This window comes from Culex pipiens, chromosome 2 (genome assembly GCF_016801865.2).
Source record: "Culex pipiens pallens isolate TS chromosome 2, TS_CPP_V2, whole genome shotgun sequence".
In the NCBI taxonomy this organism is placed as follows: domain Eukaryota; kingdom Metazoa; phylum Arthropoda; class Insecta; order Diptera; family Culicidae; genus Culex; species Culex pipiens.
Window position 1 is genome coordinate 31317727 of NC_068938.1, and position 10799 is coordinate 31328525.

At 34.0% G+C, this 10799-nt stretch overlaps 1 protein-coding gene across 16 annotated transcripts in view; it reads left to right on the forward strand.

Annotated features, from left to right (window-relative positions):
- Positions 1-7366, forward strand: part of LOC120419673 (voltage-dependent L-type calcium channel subunit beta-1) — a 238760-nt gene extending 231394 nt beyond the window's left edge. For all 16 annotated transcript variants that reach the window (XM_039582451.2, XM_039582455.2, XM_039582444.2 and 13 more), the window contains one exon: positions 1045-7366. In XM_039582451.2, coding sequence (XP_039438385.1) covers positions 1045-1682 — 638 coding nt within the window. In that variant the 3' untranslated portion in view covers positions 1683-7366. The remainder of the gene's footprint in view (positions 1-1044) is intronic.
- The last annotated feature ends 3433 nt before the right edge of the window (positions 7367-10799 follow it).

Genomic DNA, 10799 nt, shown 5'->3' on the forward strand with positions numbered 1-10799 from the left:
AGGCCGTATTTAGTTTTAATGGTTTCTTTTGTTCATTTTGTTGGCTTTTATTTGTTGTTGTTGCGGACGAGAAAAAAGGAGTTGAAAAGAAGACGTGATTCATAATTTCCGTTAAACTTGTTTTTTTGTTTCTAAAAAAAATGTTGAAATTTTTGAGTTTTTGGCTTTTAACGCAAAAACGCAACAACAGAAACCAATGCATTCGATGAATTTTTGGCAACTCTTTGAACTACGCCAAAGAGTTAGAAATTGTTTGATGCAGGACGCAGGTGTCACCTGCGATAAGTGCTTTTGGACTTTGTTGTTACCCTGATTTTACAGGAAACGTCAACTTGTGTGATGAATTTTCATAAAGTGAGTTTTGTTTGCTATACTGGTTTCGATTATCAAAGTTTAACTAACAACGTTTGAATTCCTTATGTCAATTAATCATGTGTTTACATTTTTGAAAATCCAATAAAGATACTTTTTTTAAGATTGTCAAACAAGCAATCGTAAGACCTATTTGCTGCATCAGAGAACAATTGAACATCATCATTACATGAATTAGTAGTACTTGAATTTACCACCAGAGCGCACCACTCTTCAAGTCTGCAGTTTTTTTGATCAACTATAGATGGAGCCTCGATTCCGAAGAGATGTTGCAAAAATATGTTCACGTGTTCTCAGCAAAACCATCACGTTTTGTTTCACAATTCCACTAACCCAAGCATCTTTTTTCTAGAAACTTCTTTAGAGTGTTTTGTTTTGCGTTGACCCATGACTAACGGCATGCTTTTTCTTTCGTTTTGATTCTACTCCAAATTCCAGTTAGCAAATCTTTTCCTTACTTAAATCCATCCTCAAAAGAGCTAAAACTTCAGAAAAAAAAAAACATTTGAAAATGTTGCCAATTCCATGTTTTGCGTGTGCGTGACACCCCTTTACTTCCCTAGTGATGGCGTTCAAGCCAACACATGACTTGGAGCTTGAACCCGCCGCCATTTTAGGTCTCAGCCGGATGTTGAGCTGATTCGCTAACGAACCGTTTGTTTTCGCTTCCAGGTGCATCATATCATCACAATAGTAATAGCAGTAGCAGTAGACGGCCGGGTTCGAATCGTGGCCACGACAACCGCGACCGGGACCGGGGACTGGACAGGATCGAGCGGGACCGGGAACGGCTACACGCGCGAGAGCGGGACATGCTGCACTACGACATCAACGACGACGACCTGCTGAACGAGCGCAACTACGGCCCGTCGGACTACGGCGGTGATCGGGACCGGGGAGGAGGAGGCGGAGGGATGATACGGGGCGACAGTCGGGACATACGGGATCTGCGGGAACGGGACGGCCGGGTGCACATCTCGAGCGGGGTGAGCGTGGGCGTGGCCAGCAGTAGTAACAGCAACCGACACACCCTGAACGCCGACATGCTCGACCACGACCGCGAGCTGATACGAGGGGGCGGCGGCGGGGACGTGCTGGTGAGGGGGGAACTGGTGCGGGGTGACCCACGGGATCCGCGCTATCCGATCGCACAGCCACAGCAGCTGGTGGCGCCACCGTCGTCGCAGTCGGTCCGCCGGGCGGAGATGGCCGCCGCCAGGGAGCGGGGAGCGTCCGATGGGCGGGACCGCGACGACTACAGCCCTCACCGGGGAGGCGGTAATAATAGAAGAGTATTGAATGCCATGTAGGAATCGTGGATATAGGGATGGGATCAGGATGAGGAATCGGTGGACGAGGAAAAGCTCGTCCCGGACAGCGAGGAGGACGACGGCTTCGAGTACGACGAGTTCTACTGAGCGGTGCCGGTTGTCAAACACATTGCGAGCCACCGGACTTGCCGGATCCCGGCCCAACACTTCTCTATAAATCTCGTGCGAATCCTTTCGTATAGCGTTTAACCAACCCATCCCCAAATACCCAATACAACTTCGGTGTTTTTTCACAGCTGGGACAGACATATTTACCTCCACTTCAAACTGATTCTGTTGTCAGACACTTGGTTGAGCGACAGCACGCGATCCTGTCAGTTTGACTTTTCCCAAAACCATCCTGAAGGGCACATTCGGTAAGTCCAAAACGGCACAACACATCAACAACAGCGCTGCAATGACAACAACCGTTAACAGTACAATTCGTCGACTCGCACAAACAACAACAAAAACATTCGGGAAGCGAACGAGAGTATTAGTGAACAAACTGTGTAAAATATAGTAGCGAAGAGTACACACACACACAAAGAAAGCCCACTCAACACAAACAAACAACGCCACACAAAAACACGTACACTCAGAGGAAACCAACCCAAGCAACAATCACTAGCGAGAGAGAGACAAAACAACAACAACACACACACACTTAGAAGAGAGAGCCAGAGAAACACTAGGTGAGCGCAAGCGAGAGAACGAGTGAAAGAAAAATTGCCGTCGTTCGTGAATCATCCTGATCCATTCCTATTGTAAAAAATGAAAATACTCATTTCTATATAATACCGCTTTCATCATTTTTGAAAAAAAAAACAAGCAACAAGTGTCCAAACTCTTCCGTTCTATTGTGTTTCGGTTTCGACCTTTTTGTTTCGGTTTTGCTTGCAACGCACGCATACTGCCACACACACACACACACGATTTCGGTTTCGGTTTGCTCACTTTGCTGTGCGATAGTGAAAGAGTGTGAGAGAGGGAGAGAGGGTGACCGTTTTCCCCTCACCACCACCACCACCTTTATGTTGGCTTGTTCTGTGGTTATCGGTTTGTCTGCTGCAATTGTTTTCGTTTGCTGGCTACGTCTACGTTTTTATTTGCCAAACTCGATGATTTCGAAAAGACTGTTTGCAGATGTTTTTTATGTCATCTTTTTATTAATTTGTTGCTGTTGTTAGTTCGTGCAATTAATCTACCTAATTCTCTTCCATTTTTTTTTTTCTTAGCATGTAAGTTTAAGCTGATTCTGGTCAGTTACTTTAAAAGATTTTTAGGAGTTTTTTCAGTTCAATCTCATTTTTTAGCTCGGTTATTTTCCAATTGTTACTTTTTCTTTACCTTTTCCGTTAACTGGCAGTTGCTTAGTTTAGCATCGATGGACGAAAAATGATGAAGAACATTTATATAGAAATAGGTGTATATTGAACTAGACATTAACTTTATTAAAATTCGAAAATTTAATAAAAATCGTAGGTAAGAAAGCATGCACTTGAAGTTTCTTACATCAGTTCCATATTTATTAACAGCAAACAAAAAAATCTTGAAGCCCATCATGTTAAGAACTTTTTAGGACTTTGCTTCTTTATTTAACTAGTTTAATTATAGCCTTACCATGGTATCCAATGATATTGATCCGGTTAAGTTTTGCATTGAAAAAAAAGAAGAAGTAATCGGAGAACGAACATTTTTGATACGAGGGAAGAAATCACGCCGAATGTGGATCATTTACAGTCAACTCCTGGAAAACAAAAAAAAACTACTGCCGAAACGTTGGCAGTCAGCTTATCACAGCAAAAACAAAAAGAACAAATACACACAAATGAAAACGAAAAACTCTACTAAGCCACTTATTTTTAAAATCGAAAACCAAGCCCCGAAAAAAACAAAGCAGATGGAAACTCAACTTTTAATTGTGCCAAATCAATAGGATTATCGTTAATGAGAGAGAAAGAAAGGAAAAACACATAACAATGACAGAGAGGCGAACACCCTAAACCGAATTATAGTTTGTTTGAAAATCCACTTCAGCGTGATGCGAAAATAAAAACGTTATTTTTATATTCTCCAAGCTGGCACCGACTGGCGACTTTCGATTTCGCCGTTTTTCATTACAAAACAAAACACTAGATTACGTTAACTTAGTAAATTAAAAACATTTTACCGTTTCTCTTGAAAAGCTCCAGCTGCAAAATAAAATGCATATAAATAATGAAAGCTTTAAATTTAAATTTAGGTAACAAAGAAATGCAAATGAATTAATGACAAACACACACAGAGACACAAAGCAAAAAAAGAAAAAGAAAAATCGCGTTACTGAGTGAAGTTCGTACGAAAGATAATTTTTTGTATAAAAAAAGATAATTAAAACAGCAAAAAACATTGTATAATTGAAATATGAGCAACAAGCATCTACTTAGGAAGTCCAGTTTTGCGAATCATTTCCCGCAGTGATTCCAGCGTTTATCCTTAACAAAAGAAGAAAACTGAAAACATAAGAGCTTGAACTTTAATCTTTCCGTTCAAAATTTGGAATCATCACAACACACACACGAAAAAAAAACAGAAGCGAAACATCAAAACGGGCTCAAAGATCATAACAAAATAGCTAAACTCATTGACTAATCGTACTACACAAATCTGAGACGAGAGCAAAACAAGTCGGTAGGGGTTTAAATACAACAATATACGTTTACCTGATGTTAAGGTTTCGACTTTGAGCAAGCCACGCTTAAATCGCGCTTACGCAGTTGCACTACCACTTCTCTAAACTAAAAAAAAAGAAAACAAACTAAAGTAAAAAGTCCTCAGTTTTCCGCGTCGCAGCTACTTTCCTCAACTTATATCCAAAACAAAACAAAACCCTCGCTGACCTTCCCTCGCCGTTGACCTACACTCAAACTCTCGGCAAAATAGAACAACAACAACAATCATCCAACACTCTTGAGCACCCACTCACGCACATACAAACACCCACACGCAGACAGAGACGCAACGCCACTCACTCACTCACCATGCAGCTACAGAGAGAGCGCGAGCGCAAAGACACACCCACACACATTAAATAGACTATTGAAAATTGAATGGAAGAAACAACACAAGCATAGAAAATATTAACAAAAAAAAACCTAATGAAAAAAACTGAAATTGTGATTACTACTACTATTAAAACAAAGAAGAGAAAGAAAAAGAAACAAAAATCTTAGTCACAGTAAACAAACTGACATGAAAGCTAAACAAATTTGTAAAAAGTAAAACAAAACTACACGACGATTAAAAATACATTGCTATATACCAATTGCCTTGCACTGATAAAACATTTATTGAGATTATTAAAACAAAAACGGGAAGAAAACAAAAATAAGCAGAAGAAAAAGACCGCGTGAAGAAGATAGCACACAATCGGCAAGCAGAATCATCCAGTCTTGAACACCTCTCCTTTTTCCTCCTTGAAACCCAAAGCCTCGAAGACACAACCAACCAAACACACACACTCTCAGACAGACACATGTATCGATGAGGATTTTCCCCTTTTTTCTATTACCTCGAAAGTATCGCGCTGGTGTCGGTGTAATGTAAAGTTTGAGCGGATGCAACACTAACATACACTCACACCCACACAAACTTATATTTAGTAGGTTAAAAATTACCGGAAAGAATCGAAAGCGCGCGGCGGTAATCTGTGTAAATAGTACATTTCCGAGTAATCTTACAGAGTTTGAAATTCACACACGCAAACACACCCACACATCATCACAAATTTGCCTTGCTTTTTGCTAAATTAGCTCCACATTGGATAGTGTTTGACAAGCTCGTAGCTGTCGAATCCTCTTCCAGTTCTGCTCTCTAAATTTCTCTACAACTATTGTTTACAATGTGTACTCGCCAGTATTCCCACCAGGCTTTACCGAACTTTTTTAACTTTGTTTACAATGCGTACTCGCGTTTTTCCTCCTTTAAAGATCCAGAATTCTTGCCTGACAACATTGAGACAGCCTTGCCGCTGTCAAATCTATCTCCAGATCTGCTCCCTTATTTTCTCAACAACTTTTGTTTACAATGCGTACTCACAAATTTCACTTCCACACTCTACTGAACCTCTTTGTTTTTGTTTACAATGCGTACTTGCGATTTTCCTCCTTCACTCATTGCAAGAGTACTTACCGGCGAAACACAGCCATCTCGCTGAGCATCACTAATCAAAGTGACGTTTACAACATTTTCACCTCTTTCGTCCTTATTCATGGCCAACTGAGTTACACGCTTGTAGAAAAGTTTCACCATAAAAGATGTTTTAGCGTGAATTCGACTAACATTGTGGTTCGATAAAATAGCTTTTTGACTGCAAATTCCCAAACAAAATAAGCTCTAAATTGTGCAAAATATTTTCAGCTATCAAAATGCAAAGCGCAAACTTTTCCTGAAATCTACATGTGTTTTTTTTTTTTCACTTGAAATGTTAGTTTCCATTTCTCATTATATCTTTTCAAAAAAAAAATCTTACGCCGCAAACAAGAGCTGTAACAATTGCTTGCCTCCTCCAACAAAATCTCCAAAACCTTTGTTTGGACACTAACATAACTTCCGTAAGCCAATCGCATTCAGCAACACGATTCAATCAGCAAACTCTCACACACGAACACATCCACATCCCGTTATTATAGATTTTAATCAAGTAATAAAAACATCCAAAATGTCCGATTGGTCACGAGATCTGGGGACAGTGGAAAGAGCGAACATTTCTAAAGTTAAATTAATTTTCAAATAAATCAAATCTACCGGAAAGACGAACTCACACATACTAAAGTTCACTTATGACGCGCATACACAACCAATACACTCAAACAATCATACACATAAACACACACCCGTTATTTGATAGACGAGAAGTGAGAATAGGAACACGATTGCAGTTTATGTAGTGTTTTTTTTTTTTGTTTAAATTGAGAACAACACAAGAAAGGTTTGACGACGCGAAACGAGCAAAACAAAGAAAACCGAAATCTTAGTCTTCGTTAATCTCGATTTAAAAGGAAGAAAAAGAAGTAAATTCAAGGGAAAAACATAACATAAAGATTAGTAAGAAGAACATTTTTCAAAATACGTTTACGAACATAGCTATTTTTAATCTTTGCACTTTGACGAAAAGGAGAGAGGGAAGAAACAATGAAGAAGATAACACTCGGCAGCGTTATCGTGTGCGCGCAATGTTTTCACTCACAACACACATCCACACACAAACACTTACACTGTACAAAGAGAATGCAACAGAAAACAACTCAAACAGAGCGGCAGCGGTAGATTAAAACATGTAAAATTTGACTCTTAGACCAATATTAAAACATTTCCATTATTATTTGTCTACCAGTGAGAAAGGGAAATGAAACAGTAATAAGAATCAATCCTTTCTTTCGTCGTTTGTTTCAAGAAAAATCGTTCTTAAATTTCTCTTGTATATCGAGGCAGCAACTTTCACCCACACACACACACACACCCACAAACAAAAACAGAACCACTCTCTCACACATACACATTCATACATACCCACAAATGTTACGGTTAAAAGTCAAGCGTTTCCACAATACTCCGCCATCAACTCCCGAACAAAAAAACAACCAGAAAGTAAGATCAAATTTAAATATTGTATCGAAAGTAAATTAAAAAAAAAAAAAGAAGACAAACAAAAAAGGAATCACATTTTTCTGCATTTCGAAAAAGCATCCAAGTAAGCGAGAAACAACAGCATTGTGAAACTGGTGCAGCAAGAGAACAATGCGGTGGAAGTGAAGAAAAGAAGAAAAAATCTCACACACTTATACTAACACACACACAGACGGCCAGACACGAGTAACAATCATACCATACCGGAGCAAAGCAAGCGGAGCAAGAGCAAGAGTGTTGAAATGCTGTTGAGAGGATTCAAAAACAAACAAAAAAAAAAAAGAAAGGAAGAAGAAAAAATGTTGAGGAGGAAAGAACATTTAAGAAATTGATTATAATTGAACATGAAAACAGATTAAAAACCTTTATTGTTGCCACATTTGAATTAAATTTAAATAAATATTACAAATAATGAAGTAAAAAGAAGAAAAAAAACATTTGTAAATATATAAAAAATAAAATAATTTTTATCTAACCAAACGTGTTTGCAACTGGTCTCCAAAAGTCCTTTCTGTAGCCTCCTCTTTTACTGTATTGTTTTTTTTTTAAACTTAAAATATTTTCGCTTGTCAAGGAGGCCAACTTAGGTATTTATGTTCTATGAAAAACATATTTATTTTTTATTAATCTTTAGGTTTTGTTTTGTTTCTTTTTATAATTTGACGAATTTTTTAAAATAATATTCAACGCCATGTGTTATGCAATTGCAACATCTTACTTCAAATCGTCGAAGTGCATATGAGACATGCATGCGAACATAGCCAGTGTACAGCCGTTCTACGCATAGCTACCACAGGTAGTCAACACCAAGTATGTTTGTCTACACAGATAAACACTTTTGCATGTCACGGTTAAACGGTTAAATTCAAATGCAATGTAATGTAACAAACAACAAAAACCTAAGTAAAAGCATGATTTTACGTATGCTTCGGACGATGACATCGATTGTGCAGATTACATTAAATTAGTTTATCATCATCATCATTGTCGTGTCCGGTAAATTTACACTTTGATTATCTCTACCATTTTTTTATATTTTTACAAAGCCAAACAAACTTATTAACACCTATTCCCCAAGCTCGCGAAAAAGGGGGAATTTGTATGTAATTTCCCCCTTTTTCTCGAGCTTGGGAGTTTAGGTGTTAATTAAATTTAACTCAAGCTTCAAAATAAAAATAAACAGTAGAAACAAAATTTTGAAGTTTTTGAGTTATCTTTTTTTTGAGCCTGAACTTTTGAAATTTTCCGATTGAAGAAATTTAGAACATAGGAATTTTCAAGAATAGAAAGAATTTTGAAAAATTAAAGAATTTCAGTTTTTTTATATTTTCACGAAATCAACATTCAATCAAGAATTTTATGATTCTTTATAATTTTCAGAGTTTAAAATTGTATGAATCACAGGAATTTGAAGATTTTAAAGAATTTCAAGAATTTCAAGTATTTTAAGAATTTTAAGAATTGTAGCAATTTAAAGAATTTTAATAAATTCAAGAATTTCAAAAAAAATCAGAAATTCCAAGAATTTTAAGCAATTCAAGAATTTCAAAAATGTCAAGAATTCAAGAGAACTTAAAGAATTTCAAGAATGACAAAAGTTACAAAAAATTCTAGAATTTTATGAATTTTATGAATTTTATGAATTTTATGAATTTTATGAATTTTATGAATTTTATGAATTTTATGAATTTTATGAATTTTATGAATTTTATTAATTTTATGAATTTTATTAATTTTATGAATTTTGTGAATTTTATGAATTTTATGAATTTTATGAATTTTATGAATTTTATAAATTTTATGAATTTTATGAATTTTATGAATTTTATGAATTTTATAAATTTTATTAATTTTATTAATTTTATGAATTTTATGAATTTTATGAATTTTATGAATTTTGTGAATTTTATGAATTTTATGAATTTTATGAATTTTATAAATTTTATGAATTTTATGAATTTTATGAATTTTATGAATTTTATGAATTTTATTAATTTTATTAATTTTATGAATTTTATGAATTTTATGAATTTTATGAATTTTATGAATTTTATGAATTTTATGAATTTTATGAATTTTATGAATTTTATGAATTTTATTAATTTTATGAATTTAATGAATTTTATGAATTCCATGAATTTTATGAATTTTATGAATTTTATGAATTTTATTAATTTTATTAATTTTATTAATTTTATTAATTTTATTAATTTTATTAATTTTATGAATTTTATGAATTTTATGAATTTTATGAATTTCATGAATTTTATGTATTATACGAATTTTATGAATTTTATGAGCTTTATAAATTTTATGGTTTTTATAAACTTTATAAATTTAATGAATTTTATGAATTTCATAAATTTTATGAATTTTATGAATATTATGAATTTTATGATTTTAATTAATTTTATGAATTTTATGAATTTTATAAATTTTATGAATTTTATGAATTTTATCAATTTCATGAATTTTATTAATTCTATAATATGCAAAAATTTATAAATATCACAAGTTTCAAAAAATAAAAGCATTAAAAAAATAGGATTTAATTTTTTTTATTTTTGTTTTAAATTTGAAAGATTTAAAATATTGCATATTTTTTAAATTAAAAAACCAAAAATTTTAAGAGACCAAGCATTTATTAAAAAATCACAAATTTCTAGAATTTCAAGATTTTTAAAATTTTTAAATAAAATAAAATTTTAAATAAAATAAAATTTTAAAACAAAATAGTTGTTCGCCTGAATTTATCAAGCAAAACTACTTACTAACTTAACTTAAGCTTCAAAATTCAAAAAAATTAACAAAAGATTCTGAAGCCTTTAAGTTTGATTTATATTTTTTTCAACCTGAACTTTTAAAATATCAGTATTTAAGGAATTTAGAACTAAATAATTTAAAAAATTTAAAAATTCAAAAAATAAAAATAAAAATCAAGAATCTAGAATTTCAAGATTTTTAGATTTTGTTGAGTTTTAAGAATTTATTAATTTTTTTTAAAGATTTTCAGGAATTTTGGGATTTACACGAATTATAAAATATTCAAGAACTGCAAGAATTCAACAATTAAAAAGTTATAATACATCAAGAATTTTAAGAATTCCAGTTTTTTTTTTTCAAGAAATGTTTAAGAGTGTTAAGAATTACACCAATTTCAAAACCCCCAAGCATTTAAAAAAATTCAAGACGCTGTATATTATTTTTTTTAAATTAGGACTTACTAACAGGGATCATAATACTCAGGAACTTCGAGGATTTTAAGAATTTAATAAAAAAAATTAGCAAAACTATTTTTTTAATTGAAAGAATTCGACGAATTCTATCAATTTATAAAGAAATAAAGGTTTTTTTTCTCATTTTTAAGCACTCAGAAAAAGAAAAGAATTTTAGGACTTTAGGAACTTCAAGAATTTGAGCAACCTGGACCGTGGTGTAGTGGTAAGC